At 41.3% G+C, this 24,522-nt stretch overlaps 1 protein-coding gene across 1 annotated transcript in view; it reads left to right on the top strand.

Moving 5' to 3' along the window:
* LOC138299846 (broad substrate specificity ATP-binding cassette transporter ABCG2-like) overlaps window positions 1–24,522 on the top strand; it is a 322,474-nt gene that overhangs the window by 206,673 nt on the left and 91,279 nt on the right. Inside the window, exon 12 of the mRNA XM_069238476.1 lies at window positions 17,676–17,800. Coding sequence (XP_069094577.1) covers window positions 17,676–17,800 — 125 coding nt within the window. The remainder of the gene's footprint in view (window positions 1–17,675; window positions 17,801–24,522) is intronic.

Genomic DNA, 24,522 nt, shown 5'->3' with positions numbered 1-24,522 from the left:
AACTCAAAATGAAGGCACTAAACTGAGTGGAAGTACTTGCCCTTGGAGGCCGATCAGTTTTTTTAGTTTGTCCATAAGATCAACACCAATACAATAAAAAGGCTGACCCCCAACCCCCAGTAAATCTCAAATACAAGTTTCCCATCCTCGATTCCATTACTCCATATCTCTGTGCCCTTCCATAAGCACCTTGTCACCTAGACACAGTCCTCTCACTTTACTCTCATTTTTATTCTTTTGAGTAAAAAAAATTGAGGAAAAAAGCCAGTTTTTGTTTTCATTGGTTTGCTTAAACTGCAGCTGTAATGATGTTCCATGACCTGCGTTTGACATTGGCAGCTGGCACTGACTTACAGTGAAGAAAAAGTAAACCTTGCCTAAAATATCTCCTTTTTGCTGATCACTGTTCATTTAAAAAAAATAGATCAGTAGAACAAAAAGGCAGTTATTCTTTTTGTTGTTAAAAGTGCAGCTGTAATTATGTCCTGTTATCTTTGCAGCTCTTTTTGGCAGCAGGCATTATGATGTCACAACTAGACTGTAATAATTTGTTATAGTTAAGCAGCTATGCCATGTCATTATTAAAGGTGACTAGAGCTCTCACAACTCGACAGTAATAAGGAAATTAGAAGTAGGTTTTTATACCAGTATTATAGGTATCCATGTATTATATAGGTAAAGTACCCCATGCCACATATCACAAGGTTATTGCAGGTCACTAAGAAGTTTATTTACGAGGCCATGGGGCTCCACTCTTGTTTGCAATACCTTCAAAAATATCTGGCAGAGGGTATTTTATTCCCTGTCATACATGATCACATCAGGACCCTTCCGTCAAACTGTTCAAACTCTTGATGCCTTGATATAGAAGAGATCGTATAGCAGCAGACATGAAGAATAAAAGTAGAATCTAAAATTAAATATATAAAAAAGTTAGTAGTTTGCTGCAAAAAGATATTAGAATAAGTTTAATGTAATTCTGATTAAAATGATTGGGCTCACATTATGCAGATAGATGGAGAGATATACTGTTTTCCTGTAATGCCCTTTAATGTGCAAAAAAATAAGTATGTTCCCATAAATTGCTCCTTTCTTATCATCCTGTTGTTTTTAGAAATAAAAGTTCACAGGAATGAAAAACAAGTTTTTGTGTTTGCCTCTTTGTTACAACTGCAATTGTAATAATGCTCTGTGACCTGCTTTTCACCTTGGCCTGTGGCTCCACTCAACCGTAATCACTATTTACAGTTGAACAGCCATGTCTCTAGTCACCTGTAAAAATGAAATGACATCACAAGTCACCTGTAACAGGCTTTTATACAGCAAAAGCAGGCTCCTGTGTATTACATATACTTTATTATACTCGTGGCCTGACTGGATCATGTTTGAGTGATAACCAATTGAAGAATGGCATTCTCAGGCACAGAGTACATTGTGTCCGGGTCGTGGCTAGGTGCACTCTTGGGATCCTCAATGTCATCTTTGGTGTCCTCAAAGTCACTCAAAGTATGAGTGATGCTTCCAAATAGACAATGGGGAAAGCAGAAAAGTACCTGGAGCATGAGCTCCCGTTCCCAAGCACACAAAAGAAGAGCCAAAAGCAGAAATTCTGCTGTGCTTCAAAGAGTTAACATAAAAAAGGAATCACAACAAGTTGAGTATGATCATAGCACAGGGTGGCAGGCTCATGAAATTAGGTTGCAGTGGCTGTATCCAGTCAATTTGAAGAAGGATAACTCATTCTCTGGTGGTAAACTCGAGCCTGAATAGGTTGATAAACAGCTGAGTGATGTGTCTGCATGTACCTCGAAGTTGCATTCACTCTGGCAGTCACAGTCTGCCTTAATGACCACATCAGATATCTTGATAACTTATGTTACTCCAGGTTGTTGAGTGCTCTGGGTTGGTCCCACATTAAATTGTAACCAATTTAGAAGGGTGTCTTGAGTTCTTCTTTCTGCAACAGCTGTTTGTGTGCTTGGAGGAACGTGCACTGAAAGTGAATATGGCAGCCACTTACATTCAGGAGCCCTGGTGAAAAGGAGACCAAACCAGTGGGACAATATTAGTGGCAGTAGACAGTGAAAGGTGATGATACACAGAATAAAGGTGAGTCAGGGTGCCATAGTCTCTGTCCTATTCCTAGAAGGCGGCAAGCCTTCAGTGTTTATAGACAATGGCATAACACAAAATGATGACCCCCCTCCCTTGCGTCATATAAAGAGGAGTTGGTTAGCCTCTTATATATCACAGATGTTAATTGGCCTTGGGATGAATAGGGAACCCCAGGAAGAGTTGGGTGAGCACCATAGGGGCTGCATGGTCTTGTATTATGCCTCTGTTTATAAAGGTAGGGGATTCAGAAGAATTTGTGGACATTATTGGCCTACCAGAGGGAGAAGGATGAAGCCAACTAGTAAAGTCTGTGTTGCATTGTATTCATCGAAGGATCATTAATATAATTTTACTATTTTCTTTTACTGAGGCACATAGATTTGGCAGCTTCCTATGAATTTGAAACTGAGATGGACAGATATCTTCTATTCTCTCCTACTTTGGGAGAGATGAGATAATCTAGGAGAGGTATGTTAAGCACTCTCAACTAATTGATGAGCCCTCACTTGTAACACCTTCACTGTCCCTCTGAGCAGGTGCTTTTCCCATCTAAAAGAACACATTATGGAGATCTTGAAGTTTCTACATACTGTTTACTCTTCGCGATCCTCCAACATTTCACTATCATTGTCACTGAAAGATGGAGGCAGTGAATCACCGGCCCTTCTGTCAGATACAGTAGCATAATATTTCTGATAATTTGGACTGAGAGCTCACAAAATTAACACAGAAGTAGCATGTAATCCACTGCTGCTCGTATGTACTTGATATCAAGTAATAATGACACTTAGAATTTGCAATCACACCATGGGGGAAGGAATTACGCAGAGACTGTGATGGAATAGATCCTGACATAAAGTAGAACACGACTCTCAGTAAACTTTGATACATGTCTTTGCGATTTTATAACATACATTCAGAGTACATAATAATAATGACATTTTCTCTAGCAGAAGATTCTGTCTTAAGATACACCTGTTTTGTCTGCAGTTAAGCAACTGTAAACCTGTTAGATCCATGTACCAGTAAATAGGCTGACCTGGAAGAAAAACAAATTTAGGTGGAAAAGAAGAATGTTTATCAACAATACATATGCCCTTAGCACAACTCAATTGCGGTTAACACATGCACATCAACTTGATCACCAAAGAAAGAATATCACTTAAGTAAAGAAAAAGCACTGGCAGAGCCAGTAGGCCTGGCATTTCGCATAGCTGCGGCAACTCAGGTCATTACTAGCTGTCCCTCTTGAGTCAGCAGCAAGAGCTTGATGTCTTTAACAAAGATGCAGAAATAGGTGTTTGTGCTGAGTTAGATGGAAGTGCTTCAGTTTAACTTCACACACATGAAGGGTGTGGCCTTAATGTATGATTTTAGATACACCCTTTTTTTAATTGTTTTAACATGCTTGGTTTTCCATAGAATAAATGAATATGCCAAAGTGGCTTATGATAATGAGCCCATATACACAGGTTTCTATACATTTCTTTATGTATTGAAGTAAGTGCTGACACTCAATTGTATATAGTAATATTATATATCTGCTTACAGGCATGCATTCAATATAGTCTCTTCAATGGTGTGTGTATGTTTTCACTTAAAAACCAAAGGTTACAGGGACATTATAGTTAGTCTCACATTTGAAATGTACAAAACTGTAGAAATTCACCAGTTATACTTAGTTACCTCAAGTAACTAAAACTTGTTCCCTAAGGTAACTATAACTCGTGCCCCCGCCATGCAGTTTTTTCATCAAAAATTGTACTGCCCATATTACATTGATATTATCAATGATGTTATGAAAGATGGCATGAGTGCCATCATTTGTGGGATAATTAGCAGTGCGTGCATGTAAGCACTGTCGTGCCTGCTGCTCCAGGTACTTTGTTTATTTTTGCCGTGCCCTTTACAGGAGGGAATGGCACTGTAAAGTCTCGCCATCCCCTGCCTCTCTCCCATATCTTTCTGCAAACCGAATGGTGCCTTTCAAACCAGTTTTGAAACTGTACTGTTTCCCTCAAGCTCTTCCCACCAAAACAAGTGAACCCACCAAGCCCTTATCATTTTTCCTTTTTCTTTTGCAGTTTTTTATAGCATAACCTCGAACTGAAGGTATTGGAGCGCTTAACATGAGCACTGGTTACATTACGCAAGGACACTTTTATTTGTAGGCACAGGGATATTAAGTGATTTTCCCAAAATCACAGGATGTTGAACCAACGCTGAGACTCTAACCTGGTTTCCCAGCTTTGAGATCAGCAGCTTTGGCCGAAACGCCACATCCTTTCCTCTCTGCAATTTTTCGGTAGGCTGCAGCGTTGAAAGTGCATAGCTAATATTTTTTTTTTAAAAGCCCTTGAATTGCGCAAATACTGTGTCCCTTACACGGGTGAAGGTCACATCTGCAGTGGTCTCATGGCAGCTTGTTGTGCTTCAGCGAGTGTTGGTTTGTGAGTGGGGGTGGATGGAAGACTAACACCCCAATATACACTCATTGGAAAAACACACATCCAGTTGCATTAATCAAAATAGATTATCCTGATGTCCCCACCCCATTTAAAAGCTTTTGCAAAGCCACATCATCAGTTGGGGACAAAAACTTTTAAAAGGATATGTTTAGTCATACAACCCTAAAAGCCCCGGCATAATTCCTTTTTCTGGAAATGAGCTGTTCTTGCAAGGGCCCGTCCAGAAAGAATCACTCATTTTTATAGCATTCGTTTATACATATTTCTATCTTTTACATGTACCACAGTAGGCAAGAACCCCGGTCTCTGTAATCAAATTGTAGAAATATTTTATGTAGTCTGTTTTAACCCCCTCCTCGATTGGCACTTGTAATCATTTTTGTCCTTATCGCCCCCACAGCCACCTCACCTCAAACTCACTCACAAACACACTGTGTTCTTTAGGCATAAACACGTTTTTCTAATTTTTAGAGTATCCACACACCCCATTTGAAGCCCTTTGAATTGTTTTGATCTTGTAATAAAGAAGTTATCTGCTAGGCAGTGATTAGCACTTGTTTGATAAGAAGAATGCCATACATCCCAAGAAAAAGTATGTTTTGGAAATGGCCCTTTTTGCAGGGTCATCCCCAGTCTTTTTGCCTCCTTCCTCCTATTGTTTCTGACCTGTTTTTGTTGGCTTTAGGACCCTGGGCACTTTACCACTGCTAACCAGTGCTAAAGTGCATATGCTCTCTGTGTAAAGTGTACTGTTGATTGGTTTATCCATGATTGGCATATTTGATTTACTGGTAAGTCCCTAGTAAAGTTCACTAGCAGTGCCCAGGGCCTGTAAATCAAATGCTACTAGTGGGCCTGCAGCACTGGTTGTGCCACCCACATTAGTAGCCCTGTAAACATGGCTCAGACCTGCCACTGCAGTGTCTGTGTGTGCAGTTTTAAACTGCCAATTCGACTTGGCAAGTGTACCCACTTGCCAGGCCTAAACCTTCCCTTCTACTACATGTCAGGCACTCCTAAGGTAGGCCCTAGGTAGCCCAAGGGGCAGGGTGTAGTGTATGTTTAAGGTAGGACATATATTAGCCTGGTTTTATATGTCCTAACAGTGAAATGCTGCCAAATTCGGGTTTCACTGTGTAAGGCCTATCTCTCTCATAGGTTAACATGGGGACTGCCTTTAAATATCCTTAAAGCGCAGATTCTCTTTGAGAGCTGATAAAAATGTGGAGTTTAGGGTCTCTGAGCTCACAATTTAAAAATACATCTTTTAGTGAAGCTGGTTTTTAGATTGTTAGTTTAAAATGTCACTTTTAGAAAGTAGGCATTTTCTTGCTTAATCCATTCTGTGACTCTGCCTGTTTTATGGATTCCCCGTCTGGGTCAGTTTGACAGTTGGGCTGTTCACACCTCTCCTCTAGACAGTGACACAAAGGTGGCTGGGGAGTAGCCTGCATATCTTGATTAGCCATCTGTGCTGGAGGGGAGGAGAGGAGTGGTCACTCACACCTGAAAGGACTGTGCCTGCCCTCACACAATGCCATCTCCGACCCCCTGGTGAGTGTCTGGGGCCTAGTCTGGACAAGGAAGGATCTTGCAAACACTTGAGACTTTGCTTTGAAGTTTGCCAACTTCAAAGGCAGAACTGGGTATAAGAAGAAGACCCAAACCCCCAGACTTTTCTAATCTTTCTGGAACCAAGAGGAACCTCTGCCCAGGAGAAGAGCTGAAGAACTGAAGGAGGAGTACTGTCCCTTTGCTGTGTTGCTTTGCTGTACTGGCCTGCAGTTGCTGCTTCTGCCTGAAAAGAGTGCAAAGGGTGAACTTTGCTGTGTGTCCTGCTTGAGAAAATTCTCAAAGGGCTTGGAGAAGAGCGTGCTTCCTGTTGGAAGTCTCAGGGACACCAAAGACTTCAGTATCCTCGACCGGCAGCACTGGGAACTGTGTGTTTTGTGCTGTTCAAGAGGAGAAACCATTGCGACGCCGCCAACGATGCCTCTAGCCTGCACCATGACCTGCTGACGCCACACGGCGTCACATTGCCCCGCTTCACACCGTGACCCTGGTCTTCCTGACGCCGTCATCAGATGACTTCACTGAGCCACTGCTCACACTGCGACCTGTGGGCCCCGCACTCCGGCATCACCTGCTCCCACTGCAGCCTGGGCATCCCTGATGACGACGCTCCTATCATTCATATTTTTATTCCTGTATGTTGGATTTGTATCATATTAGGTCTTGTTTTATATAGATAAATATTGGCTATTTTTCTAAAACTGGTGTGGTGTCCGTTTGTAGTGTTTTCACTTATTACTGTGTGTTATGTGCAAATGCTTTACACATTGCTTCTAAGATAAGCCGGACTGCTTGTGCCAACCTACCAAGGGGGTGAGCAGAGGTTATCTGAGTGGGTATCTTCCTTATCCTGACTAGAGTGAGGGTCCCTACTTGGACAGGGTGCAAACCGACTGCCAGCTAGAGACCCCATTTCTAACATTATGGCAATTACACCCTTTCTGATCTGAAATGTTCCCCCATCCCTTCTGCTTTCTTTGCATGGTGGAGGGTGGGGGCATTTTAAAAAGCAACTTGTTTAGAAGGCCCCACTGGATAAGTTCGTAGGGGGTGCATAGGTTTCCCATTTTAACAACAGAAACTATAAAATTAAAGAAGTATAAATGGGAATGCAGGACTCCTTGCCACATAGTGCTCCAGCGCATGAGCATAGATAGTTTTTGTTCTCTCATATTGGCCATTATATTACAAAGACAGTGTTACCAAGGCTCTCTTTATTTTTTTAAACCCTGAAGTCCAGTCAGTGCTCCCCTACCAAAACAGACACACACCAGTATTGTGACAAAACGTTCTTCCTCCGAAAGGAAAAAGTACTTGATTTTTTTCTCTCATTTAAATGGGCAATGCCCACATGTAAAAAAATAAACATTGACAAAGTCATTTGAGTTTCCATAGGTAAAACGTATTGGCTTTGACAATGCTTGTTTGTGAGTGGCACTATACATGGATGCCAATACTCACAGATGCTTATATTAAATTCATGGCCCTTTGCTGTGGTAGGAAGAGACAAAATGTAAATGAAAGATTTGTAAGTGTGTTTTAATTACTGTTATGGCTCTAGTGGATGGGGTCCCCAGGGCCTTTTTAAGGCTCAGGGAGGGGGGCTGTGCAACCCTTCTCCCCTATTTACAGTTCTACCTCATGGTTTGGGGTCACCATGGCTTCTTAGGCTCAGGGAGGGGGGACAGGCACCCCCCTTTCTTCATGTATTTACTTGGCCCCAGGGAATGGGCAGGAGGTCCCTGTGGAATTTTTAAGCTGGGGGATGAGAGTTGTGTGTCCCCCTCCATTCTTTTGTTACCTCGGCCTCAACAGATGGGGTCCCCGTGGCCTCTCAGAGGCTCAGGGAGGATGGCCACATGCCCCCATCCCAAAATAATACAATTGTTACTTCACTCAAGGGCCCTGGCCCAACCCCGGTGGGAGGGGTGATTCACTTAAACAAGCACAGAGCCCATGCTTGCTTTTTTTTTGTTTCTTTCTGCCTCAGATTTGTGAGTCCTCTTCAAATTTTCATCAAAATAATAAAACCATTCGTGGGTTTCTGACCCTGAGCAAGGGCCTTCTGAGACTCAGACAACAGGCCCCCTATGTCTTGTTTTTGCATTTAAGAATGGCTGCCACCATTTCCTGATTAATGTGGTGGCAACCAATCAGATCTCAGCAGGAGATCGGTTGACTCCACGGATCCTCTGCAGCATGAAATGCAAAGTTTATGAGCATTAATTCCTCAACAATTACTGATTGTTTTTACACCAAATCACAAAAAGCACTTTTTCTCTGCAAAAATCCAGCTTTCTGTCAAATTGGGTGTAAATGCTTTTAGTGGTTTGGACTGTAGCCATTTCTAAAGTCCCCACGGAAAATGAATGAGGAAAACATATTTTGGCACCTCCCACCCCTTTTTCTTTGCACCCCAACTTGGCAGATCACCACGAAACATTCAATGCACAAACTAGTAAAAAATTAGCACTTTTTTTTTTTAACGTTTGGTGGAGATTTGTCAAAAGGTGCCAAAGTTATTAGCAACACAAAAAGGACATGTGCTTTGGAAATACAATCCACATCAGGACTTGAATTAAGTTTTAGGCTCCGCGAAGTCCCTGTCGTCATATTAGGTTTCTAGAGAACTAACCATAATTTCTCTGACAAAAAGAACCCCTTTATTTTGTGCATTTCTAAAGGAAATGCTTTAGGTTTTACAGCTTTGTATCTATCGAGATGGCTTCAGGAGTGCAACACTTTTGTCATAAATACAGAATGCTAGTGGCCTAGTTTTTCATTAAAATAATGTGGCAAGCAGCAGTAGAATACTGGGGAGTTAAGTGATAGTCTACTGCTGTTGCTGTTGGTATTGAAAGTACACCCTGCAGTCTGCATGTCAGAGAGTTTTACTGACATGGATGAGAAAGTTGGTGAGCAATCATAGAGAATGTGTCCTCATTTTAGCTTTGTAGAGCGCTAAGTATAATTTCTATGGCAAAAAGATCATGTTCATTTTGTTAATTTTGAAAAGAAATGGTTTAAGTTTTACAGCTTTGATTCCATCACGATGGCATTAAGTGTGCCACACATTTGTCTTAAATATAGAATGTTAGCTCTCTAGTTGTCCATTAGAATACTGTAGCACTCTGGGGAATCAACTGGCTGACTGCTGTTGCTGTTGGAAGTGCATATTTTACTCACTAAGTCAGAATATATTTTACCATGGCTGAGGAAGTGTGACCACGTGTCCACTGAGGAAACAGGAAGTGGCCGCACGTGTGCAGAAGAACCAGGAAGTGACACCGACTTGTACTGGGGGGGGTAAATAAGCAGATGACCGGCGTTCTAGTGGTGTCCTAGGCCCTGCCCTCCCGACGCATCCCAACCACTCATAGGCCAGGAGAGACGGTTTGGGGGGCACGCAAGATCGACCCGAGGAGAGAGGACGCCGAGAAGGGAATCCAAGAAGAGGGAGCCAAAGGAGAGAAGGACCGGAAAGGAGAGGACAGTGGAAGAAGAACACCAGGAGGCCACCGTCACCACAAAGTGCCCCTCCAAGTTCCTGGAGGAACATGGCATACTCAGTTATGCACTCAACTCTGAGAGTGATACAGGAGCTCTGGAGAGGAGATGGTGGCAAGGGGTAGCTGGGAGACGCCATAGGGAGTTCTGGCTGGTACTTGGGCTAGAAAAAGGAGACCCATTACTGCAGCTGGCCTCGGGAACTGTGTAAATGGTCTACTGGCAAAGAACTAGACCCTGTATTATTTTTACTTGGTGAAGGAAGCTTTTAAGAAGTCTGAGCACAGGGTGTTACCCTTTCCTCTCACGAGCACATCCCTCATATGTATTATTACTTGAAGCCCAAACACTTATCTGAGTTCTTCTCCTTTTCTTAAGGGACATGCTTAAGAAGGTGGTCCCGACGGTCATTTAAAATAAGAGGAAGAAGACATGAAGAAACAGTGCCTGTGTATAACAACACCCCTACTACCTTGTTTTGTGGACTAAATGGAAATAAAAGAAGGAAACTTTGGAAAACAATCTGTTTTCTTGTACTGATTACTACATACCGACTACTATCCTGAGCTCCTCACAAAATCCCATTACAAGACGATAGTATGAGCTTATATAAAACATGCTTTCATTTTAGCATTTGGAGCAACTTTCAAAACATCTATGAGAAATTCATTAGAGAAAACCGATTTCTCTTAAACATGATTCAGTTCCCAGAAGCGGGTCAGCATTTTTCACATTATGAAATCACTTGAAATCTCCAGAATTCATAAAATGAGCATAAAACCACTAACTAATGATTTACATTGAAACTATAATCTGTGGGCACCCTTTATATGTGTTCCTTTTTGTGGTTATCTAATCCTGCTCTTCACTACAAAGCATTTCAGTGAGGATCATTACCCCAAATCCTTCAATGGTTGCCACAACGTGATGTCCATGAATTGGCCAGCCAATCAAGGAGGGGAGGGTTACATTTGGGACCCCTACACACACAGGCCCGTGGGAGTCAGGGTGTGTTGTACTTATCCTGCCCCCTTATACTTTTTTCACACATTTGCAGCTGTCAGGGGCCATGTTTCTGAGTCCTGCAATGGCTACCACAACACAGTGTTCATTTTGTGGCCTGCCAACCATGATTGGCTTTTTTGTCTTTAAAGTGACCAATCAGATCATATCTGGCACGCAAAAGTACAAACCCCCATTAACCACCTGAGCACCACTTTGAATGTAAATTTCTCAAAAACCGCAGAACAGATTTATACCAAATCAGAAAAAGCACATTTTCTGAGTAAAGTTCTAACTTGTTACCAAATTTGGTGTAATTCAGATCAGCCTTTTTTTGTTTATCTGTGACAGAAGTTTTCTCTGGCAATTAACATAGAAAATCAGTGTTTTGTGCCCCACCCTTTTTTCTTGGCTCCCACTTGACAAATCACCGTGAAACTTTCCAAGGAGGAGCGGAAGTGAATGAACTTGTTTTGGAAGTTTTCTTGCAGATTTGTCAAACTATCCCAAAGTTATTAGCAAAACAAAAGAAGTTTTTGCTTCACTATGGAATGTTTACCTAACTACAATAACACAGCGGCGATTGCCACTGATTAATACATATATAGGGACATTAAAGTTAGGTAAAAAAAGTCAGTTAAAAACTGTTTTAAGCTACAAAAAAAACCACCAATGAAATCCACCTGTTATAGGCACCTCAAGTAACTGTAACTCATGAAGTAACTATAACTTGTACCCCCACCAGATAGTGTTGTATCAATGATGTCATTTCAGATGTTGCAGTGATGTTATCAATGATTTCATAAAACATGGTATGAGTGATGTAATATGTGACATTTCACTTAATTTGCAACCCTTTAACCTTTGTTTTCTTCAGTGAATTTCTAAGGTTTTTTCAATGTAGAGTAAGATATTACCATACTTTACTATCACATCATTTTAATCTTTGATGTGTTTTCAGTGAATGTATAGGTTTTGTTTTTAATTTACCATACAAATTATTAACCATTATTGTTGATCATAGTCTGCTTTTTCAAAGATCTTGCTGATAAATAGTAGGTAAATGATACAGTACAGAGGCTGTCTCCTACAGATCTATATGCATTTTTATCCCTAGCAGCATCCACTTTATCTAATTAAAAAAAAAACATATTTTGGCATCTAGAGTTAGACACACACTCTTATAAAGAGAAATAGGAAGTCCTCAGCAAAGATAATGCTGCACACATTTCTCCGGCTGCAGAACAAACCCTGCCGCCTACCAGGGAACAGCCATTTTCCACCAAAATGATACATACATTGTATCCCATAGCAGAAACCCCACTACCTTCTTAGGATATCTACAAACCTGTACAGTTATGTGTAACGATCCCTCTGTTTCTCTTCTCTTTGATTCCCTTCATATTTCTCTTCCCACACCATCCCTGTGTTAGGCAGCAGAGGAAAGAACCCTCCCGCCCACACCATCTCCACCTGTCACAATGTTCAACAGTGGTCTATAGCGTCAGCTGTGGTGCCAGCAGTATTCACAGATATCTGCAACATGTTAATTTACCTTTTTAGCCCTAAGTGTTATGTGGGAAGATTCCATTGGATAAAAAAGACAGAATTGACCGTAAGTGTCACACATACAGCAGAATCTCTTGGTTTAAGTCACTGGGAACAAGGAACTTGCAATCCCTATATTACAAGCAGTCTTTTGCCACAGACCTGTTGACTCCTTGTGGTATCTTTCCTTGTTTTGAATTCTCAGAATGAGGAGCATGCTCAACTCTGTTGGGAGTGGCACCTGTGTGTAAACCACTGAGTTATCTTTCTGATAAGGGTTAGCATTTAGGTATTAATGCACCGGGATACTACTAGAGCAGAGCTCTGGTTGAAGTGAAGGCTGAATGGCATGCAATTAAAAGAACAAAGCAACTCAGAATAACTTATCAGGGTAACCGGCCCCACAGTTAGCCAACTCTGAAGAGAACTGGATGCTTTAATATTTTTTCCAACCAGATTCCAGCAGACCGTCAAGGAATTTGGCAATGCAGACCTTCTCAGTCACCAGCATCACCAGATTCTATCTTTCAGTTGCTCCTTGTTGTACTCCAGGTATGTATTATGTTGCTGCAAATCAAGTTACCACGGGGTAAACAAGCACAACAAAAAAAGGTTCCCGTTCCCTTTGTCCTTCGATAAACGACACCAGTGGGGCCAGCCTTTTGGGTGCTACCCCATATTACCCAGAGGGTGAACATTGGAAGTGTGTCTGTCTTTGACTGGCTAAGTTGTTGCAAAGTGGCACCACCTGAGATGAGGCATTACGGGCAAAGCTGTCGACTTTGGAACCACAAAGTCACGCGCAAGTCTCGGTGTCTGTTCAACATCCTGTAATTCTAGGCAAATTACTTAATATTCCTCTACCGAAAAAAAATGAATCGGATGTTGTGTAATGAACTGCAACTCCCAAGGATGGGGAAAGAAATAACACTTGCGGGGTCCCAGCACACACAGCAGTGGCTAAAGCAGATTGAAAGGCTACAGTGAAGACTACCTCTGTCTTCCTTTGGCCTGCAGAGCTCTAATTCTTTTCCTTCACATTTCCCTGTTACTTCACTAGTAATATGGGTTCCTTAATCCCATCTGAGCATTTTACTGTTTGTAGAGAGCACACAACTGTACACAAGATAAAAGTCTGCATGATTCTGTGAAGTCCGCTACAGTTCAGCAATGGCATGAGGTAGCAGGCAGTGTTTACGAGGCCTAGTGCTTGGCTTTGGTGTTCTTAATACGGATCCATTCGAGGGGCTTGTCTGGGGGCTGTCTGGTGATGATGATTGGGGGGGTGGCAAAAAAAGTGGTATTGCGGTGGACTGGCAAAGTTACGACTTTATTTGCTGTACTCACAGGAGCCTTTGCCCTGTCCCTCGCAGCAACAACTCCAGCCTTCAGACGTCATTACTGTCCGTGCAAGAGCTTCTTTGCTGCACGGGCTGTTCGTAATAGATAAGTTACGTAAACCATAGTCTAAAGCAGTCTGTCGCATTACATTAAAAATAGCGTGTGTGCAGAGCGCCACTCTCTGTTATTTCCACGACTGATGTTGGAGGGAAATCTGAAAAAGAAAAACCAAGACACAATTGATAAAGATATATATGCTTACTAAAATACTGCAGGGGAGATCAGTCACCTCCATGGAGATGCAATCTGATGTCCGAAGTACTTCACACAGGCAGCCGATATTTATGCCCAGAAACCTCAATCCACAAATACAATGTTACATGACATATTGAACTTTTGGTATTTCCATACAAGATACATGGAAATCACCCTTGTGGGTTTCTGTTTCCAGAACCTAAGCATACAGTATATGTTTACATGAAAGCACAGCAGATGGCTATATCTTGCTAAAAATGCTAAATAGGTCAAGCCATGTGGTTTCTGCAGAAGCTCGCACGTTTTGTCAGTAAATGTTCTAAGGCAGGATGTGCACCTCGTGTTTCTTCCTATTCAGGTCTTTAAGCAAGGGGTGTAAGAAACAGCATCACTTTCGAAAGGAAGCAGGCTTTAAGGTGAGAAGTATCTCTGCTCATTTCTCTAGCAGATGAGGATGACTACTTTCATGCACCAGCACAACTAAAGTAACCATGAAATGATCTGTCAGTTTCCTGAAACTGAAGAGAGCTATGTGACCTAGATGTGACCTGCCGGTCTCTGCTGAACCTACTGTTTTCTTCTTCAGCACACATATTTGTTTCCATTTTGGGCCTATTACATAGGTTTAAAAGTATCTCTGACCTGAATGTTCACATGTGGCTGTGAGGTCTTAGATTTTTTGGGGGGTCTCTACGTGATGCATCCCATTCTTCCCTCTCTCACTGATGTTTTGGAAATGAAAAGGTGACAAGGGTGCTTAGTTCAGTCGACACCAATGCCAGATACCCCCAGGAGGCCAAAAAGTGAGTGGGGGCCTGCCGAATTGGTTACTGGGGGATAAAATCTGCCCCAGTCGCAAAACTGCACCCCCATCAAGCCTACTGGGAAATGCCTGGTGGCTGGTACTTCCAGTCCTGGCCTGATTTAGAGTACTAGTTTGCTGAAGGTTTAGGCTTGCACTTTCATGTTTTAGTCTGCTTGTGGAAGTTCGCATAATTAAAAAAAAAAACTTTAAAGTCATTTAGATGTGTGTTGCGGAGGATGTGCTGGGCAAAAGATAAGTTCTTGCATAAGGTTGTCAATATAGGAGTATTGAAGGCTTGGTCTCTTCTGGGTTGACTTTGGTTTTTGGTAGGATACTGAGCAGTGAGAGAGTGATGGGAGGGTGGTCAATCTCGTCCAGAAGTATGGGTTGCATTGAATTGTTGGTCATCTTAAAAAGACGAGGCTGTTGGATGTGACCTTTGGGGTATCTTGGCTGGATGATGTGCCACGTCAAGTGGAGCGCGCTGATGACATTATGAATGGTGTCTCTCGTGTTTTTAGCTTGAGTCATCTGCAAAGTTGAAGTCACTCAAGAAGAAAGTAAGGGTGTACTGGATGGGGAAAGGTTTGGTGAAATCCAAGAATTTATCTATGAAGTGCTTGTTCTGCCAAGGATGCCTGTAAGTGAGTTGTAAGGTGGTTAACTGAGTTGTAGAGAGTGACGAGTGGCAGGTCAGTAGCTCCTGGGAATTGAGTGTCACTTGCCTAGTCTGCAGGACCAGGAAGACAGCGAGGCCTCTTCCTTTATGTGTGCGTCCACATAACAGATAAAGTAATCTGTTGGAAGAAGGAGGTTTACAATGTCTGAGGGCGTGGGGTGATCTGTTGATTGAATAGTGAAGAAGCATCTAGCTTGCAGCAAGTGATGTGAACTGTGATATCTGGTGCACAGAGTTCTGCAGAATTAGTGGTAATGGGCATTAGCTGAATTTGTGTTCTGTAGTTTGGGGTTGTGTGGTAGTTAGAGTGATACATGCCTGGTTGTTCTGTGTTGTGAGCATAATATGTTAATAATACTATGTGAGTGTCTGTGTCATCATGATCTAAGTGAAATTATGGGGATTGGCATTATGGGGAGCTGGGTAAGAGTTTGTAGGTGTCTGGCCATATGCCATTCCTGGCCCTAACAGCCTCAAACAGGCAAAGTCTGTGTCTAACCTTTGCTCAGGGCACCTGAATGGCGGGATGCCTAAAGGAGTTAATTGAAGTAAGGAGAAGTTATGTCACTCCTGTGCAGATAGATGGTGGGAAATACAGTGATGTCACTCTCTTGCAGATGGGTGATGGGAAACTGAGTTCTTGCATGGCTTCTTTTAAAGATTGTTTTGGCTAGAAATCCATGATGTCACTTCTTGTACAAATGGAAGATTGAAAATGCAGTGATGTCACATCTGCTCCAGATGGGTGAAGGGAAATGAGGTCTCTTGGCCAGTTCCTGGTTATGGCAGGAAAGCAGTGATTTCAGTGCGGATGAGTGATGGAAAATGAAGTCCTCTTACTTCCTTGCTTCTTTTTCTAGGTCTACCCAAAGGTTAAACTCAGAAATAAAAGCAGTTGGAAGTACACCAGAAGTCTAAAATTGCTAAAGGTCCAACCTCCGTGGTGTTGAGGAGACACCTCACAAGAGCTATAGGTGGATGACTAATCTCTCCTAGGCTTCTCACCACTGGTACTTGTTCTAAGTGAATGGGAAAAAAATATCTATCTGTGTTGTGGGATCTTGGACCTGCAATCCCAAATGTCTTTATTCTTCAACAGTCTGCTGAGGCCCAAATTAAGTAACCCTCACAAACCAAAAGGGATCTTGAACCTAAGGTGGTAGTGCAAGTGTCCTCAAGGAAATGAAAACATATTGGGGTAATAGCTCTCACTTTTAATGCAAGTTGTATCTCTAGTATGAGTTAACAAACCAAGGACACGTAATGACTTGTAGTTATGAAAGGTCAACATGTTTCATTGCTGGAACACTAATGGAATATGTCTTGAGAAATAGGACAAACTAGCACGTTATGGGTACTTCTGAAAAAACACCTGAACCCAAACTAATTCACTCATACCAGGTTCAGGAGTACTTGTGTACTGCCTAGGTATTTGAGGATTGGAAAAAAGAATGATAGAAGGATATTCAGCCAGAGTGTCCCTCATGATAGTCTATCAATAAAGTTAAATTGCTGCCAGTTAGACCTGCACACAATTAAGTCTCTGAAGCAGAAAAAACCTATTCAGACCCTATAATAGCGCCAACTAATATACCACTTCTTTTCCTTTCCATCTCACTGAGATATAGCACTGGGGGGAAATGTGCATTGTACCTATGTCAGTACACTTGCCCCTTGAAGCAATACACATGTAGATGTACATGTTCCTTCTGTTTCTTTTAGGATTAGAGAACGTACATGCACAACCAGTGCACACCCTCATACAGTGCTTTTAAATAACTATGGTTGATGAATTTGTCCAATTAATGCGCTCATCACAGTTGATAGAAGGAGGCAACTTAAATCAACAGATTGTTTTTAACTAAAATGTTAGATTGAAACAGCTTTTAGCTCCACAAGCAGATGCATGAGGCTCGAGTGCAATGAAATATAAAGTTGCACAGCACTCCCCCATTAAGCGTGCTGGCACCTAGAATGTGGTAAAGTTGCGCAGTAGAAATTTACAAATAAATAAGTAATAGTCAACTGAGGTGGAGTGACTTGTTGCAGCCCAGCAACCATGTGGTGGATTGACTGCTAGGTCACGGTTTAATTCCAGCAAAAACCCGCAGAGGCTACACTGACTGTAACAGTGGTTCCCCAACAGTAGATAGAACTGGGGAACCGCAGGTTGGGTTGGGTGGGGCGGGAGGCCTGCCAACGTTCCTTCCATTCATCCACACCGCAGTTGAGGCCCTAAGTTAACAAAAAAACATTTTGTAAGGAATATTTAAGGCCCAAGGCCTTAACAACTGTAAACTTAGGTGGTTACTTTATTGTCTAATGGATTTCATTAGCCTTAACACTAATAATTAATATTATTATTTTTGTGTTTTGAATTTAGACATGAGTACATCAGCGGGTATTACCGACTCTCTGCGTACTTTATCTCGAAGGTACTGGCTGATTTAATACCCATGAGAACTTTGCCAAGCATCATCTTCACCTGTATTGTTTATTTTATGATTGGTGAGTATGACATAATGTATAGAACAGAAAAATCATCTGCTCATCTACGAATATGTACAGTGCGTTTACATTTAGCTTATAAGATTTCTCAAACTTTAGAAAGTTTTTTTCTGCTCTCTATTTGGATTATTTGAGGGTGTGAAGTTTGAAAACTTCACTTCACACTCTGTGAAGTCTTTTTTTTTTTTGTAGAACATCGGTTTTATGAATGTAATTTGTAAAATTAAAAAAAGAAAAAAAAAAACATAAAAAATGTTTTTTTTTTTTTTTAGAGAAACGCTTGGCAAAACATGCTTCCTCTGGATTTGCCAATTTACAGCTAGGCGCCTACTCTATAGTAGGTACATTAATGAGTAGACCAGTGGACCAGTAGAGATCCTGCCAAACCTCTCAATGATTTCCATAAGTCTGTGAGCCAGTATCTAGTTCGTAGGAGCTAGTAATCTGCATACAATGCCACCCTGTCATCCCTCTCCTCTCTCCTGTTCCAGGCGGGACATTAGTTCATGCCACTGAAGGTTCAGTACCTAATGCAAATAATACTGGGGAGAGGGAACAACTCTGCAGCATGAGAAATGGGGAAGGCAATGAAAGACGGAGAGCATACTATCCTTTTAATATGTACTTGCTGATGGGTCCATGAATAGGAGTAAGACAAGTAAAAAAATATATATACACCCCACATTGGTGAATACTACGGCTTGAAAAGGTAGTTCTAATGTAACATACCAAACAGTTTTTCAGAATCAATTAGCAGACTTGCAGAGGGTTCCAGTAAGCTGGCTGCCGATGCCGTTGCTAATTGTACGCACCTTAAATTATGTCTCATCCTTCTGGCATAAAGCCTTTTTGGTCAGAATATTTTGAGTTTTAGGATGGGATAACTCTGATTGGGTGAGTGATTTTTAGGTATTTAGTTCTTATGCTGAGGAAAGAAATTAGGTGGTAGGTTCCACATCTTTCTGGGGGACATCTGGGCTTTGGTACCACTACAGTGGTAGTGTACAAGGGTCCCCGCATGTACTGTGTCCTCTGTTGTTGTTCTTAGGTGTTACCTATTCACTGAGGAGTTCAGTGAACATCTTAACTTGAAGTCCATTGGGGCCCATTGTTCATGGCTGCTAGGCGTTCCAACAGCTCTTCCATGTACAGTGACTGCTTCTATTCCCGTCATGCCTCACCAGAGAAGCAGGTGATAGGTATATCTGCCAGCATTCAAGTCCAGATTTCTCATCTGTGTGTGAGCATTCCTTGTACAGGTTTTGCTAATATTTAGTGAAATTCATGGCAACCTAGTTCAGGTCTAAAATCCTTTCCTTTTAGCGGTTCATAATTTGGAAACCAAGGGCCATATGTATCATGCATTTTTGCGATTGTAAACAGCCCAGTCGGGCAGTTTGCGACCACAAAAATGCACTTTAGTATATATGAATTCCAATTTGAGATTCGGTAACATGTTACTGAATTGCAATTTGGATATTCAGTATTAGGAAGGGGCGTGTCAAGGGCGTCCCTTCCTTATAATCGCAGCGGGATATAGGAATGTTTTGTGACCGAAATGTGGTCTCAAAACATTCACATCGTACCACCTATGTCAAGTTGGTGGTAACCCATTCGTAAAGGGGAAGGGATCCCAGGGGCCTCCTTCACCTTTGTGAATGATAGCGAAAAGTTTTTTAAGAGCAGGCAGTGGTCCAATGGACCACTGCCTACTCTTGAAAAATGAAAGAAAAACTTTTTTTTTTTTTAATACATCCTAGTTTCCTTTAAGGAAAACAGGCTTCATAAAAAAAAAGTGCTTTTTTAAAAAGCAGTCACAGTAGTGTTCTGCTGAGTACAGCAGACCATATCCCTTGATTTTTGCGTTTCCTAATGGGTTGCAAATTACGACCTGTCTCCTTAATATTCATGAAGTAGAACGACTTGTGACCCATTAGGAAACGCTAAATGAAATTCATGGAGTTTCATACATTCAAACAGCAATTACTTAATTGTGATTAACAGAGAATCACAATTAGGTAATCGCAGCTTGGAATAATGAGACATACGGCCCCAAGTTATGGCCCTCTTCACTCATTGTCACCCACTGTAGTAGTTTCATGGATTTGTTCCCAAGCTCAAATGTACCACATTGCAAAGGAAACAATGTCACCTTTGCAGAGTCAAGTAACTTCTGTTTCAGGCTAGGTAAATACCTTCTATTTGACAAGCAGGATTTCAGTACGTGAGAATCTGTTTTCCCTTTTAAGCCTTAGGAGTTAAAATTCCAGGCCCATCAGGGATATCTTTCTAGCTTTCTTTTGTTTACGATGATATGTCATTGAATTTTCTCATATAACAGGTTCATAGGCTTCCCATATTGGCCTGTGGACAAAAACATGCGTACAATATGTTTAAAATTGGATTCTGTCTCCTCTTGTAAATATGGAAAAAATGTGTTGTCAGTGAGTCACCCGGCATTCAATCTCTAAATGCTCCAGGGTATTCTACTATCTTATCCAAGAGTAGTTTCACTGGTGCATTGTCTGACAGTCAGACTGGAAGGATGTAGGCCCCTGTTACTCAGGTGACATCCAAGGTTCAAAATAGGAAATATTCAATATGTGATTAGTAGTAGTGGGTTTTGGAGTCATAAGTACATTCCCTTCCATCTGGATGCCAAACTCTCCAAGCATCAACCAATCCCAAGGGGTCACTCAGCCAAACAGGGGTTACATGTAATGGTGGATATGAGGTTTTCTACTTCTTAGGTCTGTCTCAACATTCATGTTGGCATTAAAATCTCATCAATACAAAACAGGAGAGAAATAAAAAAACAGCAAGTCATACCATCTTCGTTCAGGCATATACACCCAAGAGATGCCTAGATGAAAGAAGGTTTTTTTTTTGTTTTTTTTTAAAAGACTGTTTTCAGCAGAATAATTAAAATCCCAGAAAAGTTGTGTCTCCCACAACTTATAGTGGCATGCTACATCATAGGCAACCTACCTAACCCGCACCAGAGTAGATGAATACCACTGCGGAGGACTCAACCTCTGAAGGGAGTTCTAAGATAAGAATTTTATGGAATGAATCAGGGGTTGAGATGAAAATATCTTGAGGTTATACTCCAAGGAGTTTCTTTATTCTTTAGGAATCTTAGATATTGTAAAAATGTGGTGGGTAAATGTAGAACTCCAATGATTCAATTACCCTTATTGATTAGCCAACATGTTTTGGCCGGATGCATGGCTCATTCAAGTTATCAGCTGTCTTCGTAGCTCTTACCATCCATGCCTGTTAACTCCAGTGGGCTGTGTGCATAAATGATGCCTAACACTCTCATACGTGTAAGATTTTCCCCATTTAGGAACATCCTAACTTAGGGCACATTCAGGCTTGTCTTCTGTGGTCGCACATTAATCATGGGGTGAATACTGTCCCTATACCTTTTGCTTCCTTGCTTGCATATCAGGATTGAAATCTCCCCCTATCAGCGTAGTTCCCAGAGGGGGCTCCGCATCCTTTTGTTAAGCTTGTCTAGTTGTGTGCATAATGTGTGCATAATGCTGGTGTGGATACATAGGCACATATAAAGGTACATGACTGCCACCTACCTCCCAGCCTGCACCTTGGGACTCTGAATGGAATTAAGTTTCTACCCTCCCAGTAAAATAGCTTTGCATGGATTTAATTTTATATACAAGGGTTGAGTTTGGAAAGCTAAAGTAAAATATTGTACTCATTGCAACTTATCAATTCCTTATGTCAGCAGAAATCTTTGCCAGTAGCAGGAATTCAGAGGTCCTCGCTGTCAGTGAATCTGAAAATCTCAGTGGTCAAATGCAATCCAATGGCAAAACATTTTGTTAAGAAGAGTTCATCCATTATAGATAATATGCCACCTTATGAGGGCTTTGTCAAACACATTTAACTCAGGGCTTGAATACTAAAGCTAGCAAGCTAAAATGGGTTGGCCTGTTATCAAAAGCCACATTCAAAATACTTGATCAAATATTTTAGGTCAACAGGGTCACCTAAGGACCCCCTGTTTGAGAAGATGTTTTAGCCAGGCAAACATACTAGACCCCATGCATACAATCAATACTTTGTTACAGACAGGCTTAGCACCTAAATATTTCAAAAGTGCAGCTGTGAAACCTTTACAGAAGAAACAGTCACTAGATATGGAGACTGATCCAAATATCATTCTATATCTCTGTTGCCTTTCATGGCAAAACTATTTTAAAGAGCAGACGTTCTACAGTCATTAGCCTTTGCAGAAACAAATGAACTATCTGTAGGTACGTTTTACACCAGGTGGCAATATTGACACTGTTGTGCTGGCCATCTTGGGTGATCTGCAGAGACATGGAGACAACAATATACCTAGGGTTTTAGTGCTACTATTATCTCTCCATAGCCTGGTTACTATGAAACATCAGATCCTAATGGACTTCTTAAGGGCCATTGGTATTGAGGGCTTGGTGTGGGAATGGCTCTATGACGTTTCTGTTATATATGGGAGAGTTTGCATCTTCAATTCAACCAATAAAATGTGGAGTTCCTAGGGATCAGTCATATGCCCCCCTTTAATTCATTGCTTATGTGGTTCCATTGGTTGAGTTGTTTAGCTCCCATGGCATGGCCAAGTACCCAGATAATACACATTCTACAAAAAAATCTCAAAGGATCCTAAATCTAAGGCCAACAGTTCTCAAACTGCATAACCAAGATTAATAAATGAAAGCAGGAACACCACCTGAAGATTAATGGAAGCAAAATAGAAATTATATATCCCTTAAAACACGTCATTTTGAAAAATGCCCTTTTTGTTCAAGCCTAGTTGTCCTTATGTAAACACCAGTCCCACACGTGAAAAGTCTAGGAATCAAGGTAGATACTAATCTTTTACTGGCCGAACAGCTCATGTCTGTGCTAAATGAATGTATATTCAGCTTCAAATTAAAAAAAGACCTCTAGTCCTTTTGCTTTTCCACAAAATGGCATATCATTATTGCATATATATCCAACAGGCTAGACTATTGCAGTGCAAGTTATTTTTATATTTTGGACTTATTACTACAGAAATTGCGGGCTGGCTTTGGGTTAAAAGGCTAGAGACCGTGTTTACCAAGCCTTGGTATCCCTGTACCGCCTCCCAATCGAAAAATTATTTTTAAGCCATTTTGAGCCTCAAACACCTCACTAACTGTCCCTAGCCCTCCACTTCTATCCTACATGAAGTATCTGTTGCTAACACTCAAGACATTTGTCTATTTTTAGATACAGTGCATAACTAGATCAAAAGAAGATGAAAACAACTACACACTCCCTCTACCTCATACATTGACTTCCTCCCCGGTGGGAGTAGTTGCAAAGCCTATAACATGTTTAAGACCTATGGATTTGATCAATAGGTTCAGGTCTCAAGTTCCCATCCTTCTATCATTAAGTGGTTACTCTCTCTAAAAACATTCTGCACCCTTTTATAAACTTCTCTCATTCCTTCCATCCTAGCACTTCATATTGTTGCATATTCTCACAAATACATGTTAGTGGCAGGGAGCAAGTTGCAGTGGGGACTACATTGCATAGACTTTTCAATCTTCCCAGCCCATCCATGTCCCAGTTTCACACATCACTTCCTAGGCTTCCATCTTCTCAGGTCACAACCATGGTCGGTGCAGGCAGTGATATTGGACAAAAGACTCCCATGTTCCCCGCCATATGATCCATTGTGTTCTGTCATCTGTTGGGATGGATTTTTATTAGCTGACCTTTTTTGTTGTCATTCACGTTGCCTCCTCCTTCCAGCCCAGGAGGTTTCTGTTTGAAGGTTGGACCATGACTGATGCTAATCTACATGATGTCAACACAGTTCCATGTGGACTCAAATTTGTCGAGGAAAGGGGACTTTCCTTGGACTTCCACCTTTAATTTGGCGTTATATAATTGATTTTGGTCCAACTCCATGGCTCTTAGGGCCATATGTACTAAGAATGGAGTTCGTAAAAGTGATTAGAAATTGAGTACCGACATTTACCAGATCCATTCAGATTTTGCATATCGTCCTATGTACTACTAGGTTGGTTTGGAAAAACTGGATTTGTAGTGGGTCGCAAGTGACCTACCTCATGAATATGACAGAGCAGGGTTTTCTATATTTAAATATTTGACCAAATCCTTAAATAACCCCTGCGACTGGTCATATGGACCTTTGTTCGTCGAAAAGGAGAAGTTAAAAGGAGCAGTCATCTACATCCAAAAAACATATAGCTTCATTAGCTTCATTATTTATTCAATAAATATTAGACTCTTAAGAATCAATCTGCATCAGATATGATTATAATCCAATAAATGACATTTCATTATAAGGAAGAATACAATATTTGTAAGTATAACAGTTAATATTGTATAGCAAGCATGTTCCATAAGGGAATTTCCCTAATCTAAATTAAATTAGGTCATAACAGAATCAGTGGGTCAGTTCAGAAATCCACTAGAGAGTTCTGGCGAGAGAGTAAATGCATAAGCATAAAGGATTTGCACATTAAATACAGAAAATTATAAGCTGAAAGTACTCTCAGATGTAAATCAACAGAATCTAATACAACAGGGAATAGGCTCTAGAGTAATCTCTCATGAAGAGAAATATGATCTCAAGATACCCAGGAATGGTTCCCCTGAAAATGCAAGTGAGAGAAGCCTCTCCTACTCTAGACACATGCACAAATATAAAC

This window comes from Pleurodeles waltl, chromosome 1_2 (assembly GCF_031143425.1).
Source record: "Pleurodeles waltl isolate 20211129_DDA chromosome 1_2, aPleWal1.hap1.20221129, whole genome shotgun sequence".
NCBI lineage: Eukaryota > Metazoa > Chordata > Amphibia > Caudata > Salamandridae > Pleurodeles > Pleurodeles waltl.
The sequence above is the reverse complement of the archived record's forward strand: the minus strand, read 5'-3'. Positions and strand labels throughout refer to the sequence as shown.